This window comes from Eurypyga helias, unplaced genomic scaffold (genome assembly GCF_000690775.1).
Source record: "Eurypyga helias isolate BGI_N326 unplaced genomic scaffold, ASM69077v1 scaffold87, whole genome shotgun sequence".
In the NCBI taxonomy this organism is placed as follows: Eukaryota; Metazoa; Chordata; class Aves; order Eurypygiformes; family Eurypygidae; genus Eurypyga; species Eurypyga helias.
In genome coordinates, this window is record NW_010260881.1 from 11508 (window position 1) to 15123 (window position 3616).

The 3616-nt window shown below is 56.2% G+C and overlaps 1 protein-coding gene across 1 annotated transcript in view; it reads left to right on the top strand.

Annotated features, from left to right (window-relative positions):
• The window catches only part of ATP1B1 (ATPase, Na+/K+ transporting, beta 1 polypeptide), a gene marked incomplete at its 5' end in the record, with an annotated part of 12130 nt that extends 9380 nt beyond the window's left edge, over nucleotides 1-2750 (top strand). The window contains 2 exons of the mRNA XM_010155164.1: nucleotides 816-896; nucleotides 1350-2750. Of these exons, the coding sequence (XP_010153466.1) occupies nucleotides 816-896; nucleotides 1350-1616 (348 nt within the window). The remainder of the gene's footprint in view (nucleotides 1-815; nucleotides 897-1349) is intronic.
• Nucleotides 2751-3616: the final 866 nt, after the last annotated feature.

Consider the following 3616-nt stretch of genomic DNA (forward strand, 5'->3'; position numbering starts at 1 on the left):
CTGGGTGCCTTGTGGCGGGAGCTCCCTGTGCTCGCACGCGGTGGCTGTGGGCCGACGCACAACACGCGCATTTGCCGACTGGGGAAGAGGAGGGTTTGGCATGTTCCCCTCTCCTTTGCCCCTGGGCACTGAGGCGCTCCGGGCTGCACTAGACGGCAGCGCCCAGTCAAGGGCTGACTGCGCACGTTTCGTTGGGGAACGGTGTGTGTATCCCAGGCAGTTTGTTTCCCTCATTCCACGCTTCTGCAGAGGCCCCTCGGCTCTCATGTTGGGCGAGGTGTGTGTCAAGCAGATCCAAGACCTGGGAGGGTGTGAAGCCAACCTCTGTGCTCGTTAAGAGACCAAAGACCATCCTCGGAGCTGGCACACCCACCTCTCCCTGACAGCCCCTGTCCTTCCCTGTGGGTGGTGTTGAGGTTCAGGGTGTGCCTGCTGCTCCTGGCTCTTCCCACTCCGAGCTCTGCCCACCTGCCAGGCAGCTGGCAAACCCTCTGGCAGTACCCTCTGCTCAGGCTTTGCACCAGCGGGCCCCGCTGGCCAGTACTCTGCCGTGAAACGCTCTCCCAGTGACACCGCGGCGGTATCGCTCCCTTCGGTATCCATGGCGGTACAGCCATAAGAACAGACACAGCTCTGCTGGGTTGTGTTCTGCTGCCTGTCCCGAGAACCCCCACCGAGAGCTGTTGCCTCTGGAGAACTGAGCTGGCAGGGATCGCGGCTAAGGGCACGGCAGGTGTTCGGTACCATGGGGCTTTGCTGCTGCCGAGAGGAGATGCGTAACACCCCCCCCTCACCTTGTCTTGGGTTTCTTCTAGGCCCCGGCGAACGAGAGCCTCCCTCCCGAGGTTATGGCAAAATACAACCCGTACCTCATCCCTGTGCACTGCATGGCGAAGGTGAGTTGAGGTGCCGGCGCGGTGGCGGGGGGACACCGCAGGGGCAGAGTTGCAGGGTGCACCAGCGAAGCCTCTGTCCCAGCTTGGTGACCCTCCTGGGGTGCGAAGTACTCGGGGAAGAGGGGTCTTGCATGGTATTTGCTGGGAAACGGCCGATTTTTTGGTTGTCAGCCGAAGAGGGTGCGTTGGTGGGACAGGAAGCCGGGGTGACCTCGGTGTGCGAAGCAGCGGTCGAGGTTTGAATATGGAGAAGCCCCTTTCCTGGCTGCGGGGTGCTGGGCGGCGCTTACGGCGTGGCTGCCAGTCGGGCCGCGCTGGAGTGGCCTTCCCAGCACTGGGATCGGCCATGACCAGGGAGGGGCCAGGGGCTGGGTGAGAAACAGGGCAAAGGGCTGGCAAAGGTCACGCCTGGGTGATGGTCATAGTCTCCTCTTCCTTTCCCTGCCTCCCTAGAGAGAGGAAGATGCAGACAAAGTCGGGGCGGTGGAGTACTACGGGATGGGCGGCTACCCCGGCTTCGCCCTGCAGTACTACCCCTACTACGGGAAGCTCCTGCAGCCCCGGTACCTGCAGCCGCTGGTGGCCGTGCAGTTCACCAACCTGACCTACGACGTGGAGGTGCGCGTGGAGTGCCGGGCCTACGGGGAGAACATCCAGTACAGCGACAAAGACCGCTTCCAGGGACGCTTTGATATTAAATTCGACATAAAAAGCAGCTGATTGTAAGCACAACTCCCTTCCCGCCCCGCCCTCCTCCCCCTAGCCATTAAAGAGGTGAAAAAAAAACATAAAAAAAGAACAAAAAGAAAACCTACTAGTCTTGAACAAACCGTCATACGTATGGGACCCACACGTACTCTGTATGCTTCACACTAGCTTTCCGCATTTACTAGGTTAGAATGTAAACAAAGTGTAGCAATAGCGACAAATATTTATTCTACTGTAAATGACAAAAGAAAACGAGATTGAGCCTCGGGACGTGCCCGTTTTTACTGTAAATTATGATTCCATGACTGACTCGTAGTAAGCAGTGTTTCTGGCCCCTAAGTATTGCTGCCTTGTGTATTTTATTTAGTGTACAGTACTCTAGGTGCACACTCTGGTCATTTTTCAAGCCATGTATTGTATCTGTTTTCTACTTCTTGTGAGCCAAGACTCTTGCTGTCCGAGGTGTAAATACTCCATGGGACTAGAACTGGCATGATTCTCCTCCTGATGTCGTTCCTTTTCAAAGGAAGGCCCGCCCGCGAGGCTCTAGGTAACGGCACTCCATGCGGCTTCCGCCTCCTCCGTGGTGTTAGGGCGTTGGATGTGGCGGGGCAAGCCAAGTTAGCGTAGGCGAGCGTGTACCGTGCTCCGCCGCGGATGCTGTCTCTCCCTCTCCACCTTTGCCCTCGTCCTCCGGCGTGTTGCGTGAGAGACCGGGTCAGACTATCACTCTCCTCGGTGATAGGCGTAACTCTTCGCTTTGTATATTTTCTTTTCTCTTTCTTTCTTCCTGCCTTTCTTTTTTTCCTGCTGGAGGCATCGCACACTGTGGTGCTAAATGTCTTTATTGAATGTTTTAACCATTTTCATGGTGGAAGAATTTTATATTTATGCAGTTGTACAATTTTATTTTTTTTCTGCAAGAAAGTGTAATGTATGAAATAAACCAAAGTCACATGTTTGAAAATAAATCTTTATTTTAAACTTTATAAAAGCAATGCAGTACCCCATAGAATGGTGTTAAATGTCGTCTAAAGTGCAAAACTCTATGTTCTAACATGTAACAATAGCCAGGAGTACAGTGCTCTTGTTGATCTTGTATTTCGGTCAGGTTGAAACATTGGACAAATAAACGAATGAACACACCGTCCCGTGTGCCCGTCTCATGCTGGGGGGGGGCTGGAGGCTCTTAGCTGTCCAGGATCTTGAAGAAGTACTGCACCTGTGGCAAAGCAAGCACACCTTGATGGCTCCCAGCTGGCTCCGACCCGGCATGTCGGGCTGCAGTCAGGGTGCTGCTCCCGCTGGTGTGTCACAGCACTGTGGGAGGGCGGCACCCACAGCCCGAGCAGAAGAGGCCGAGGTTCCCAGCAGCAACTCGGGGGCTGCCAGCAGGCCCTGCCTGCCAGGGCTCTCCGTCGCAGCCGCTGTCCCGCAGGACTCCAGGTCCCGGTGTGCGTGTGGCCGGTGACCGATGGAATTCCCCCGTGCAAAGTGACAAACGCGACTACCCTAAACCAAGCCACCTGACGGCCTTCCTCCTCGGGGCTGGGAAAGCAGGCTGCTAAACTCTTCACCACCTGTGCTCGGGGGATTCAGCGCCCTTTAATTTACCGTACGAGCGCAAAGGCCGAGCAGGAGCTGCTAACAATGAGAACTCCGGGGGTTGGGGCGCACACTGCGGCAAGCTTACCCTGCCCGCGGGGCCTTCGCCGACCTCGTGTAACGTACGCTTAGTAGCAGCATCTGGAGTAAAGCAAACCCAAACCTCTACCTCCCCCAGTCACTTTGTACTGAACTGGGGGCAGCAGGCTGCCTGGCGCCGAGCGCTAATGATGGAGGCAGTAGGGCAGCAGCTACCCCGGCTGCACACCACACACACAACCCACTAGTCACAGCGCTCGTGACACCCCCAGAACCGATGTGGCCGACGTGCCCCTGTGAGTTGTCAGGCCCAGCATCAACTGGATGTTAAAAAAAACCCCTCAAGCCCCCGAGAGAAAAGCAGCCGC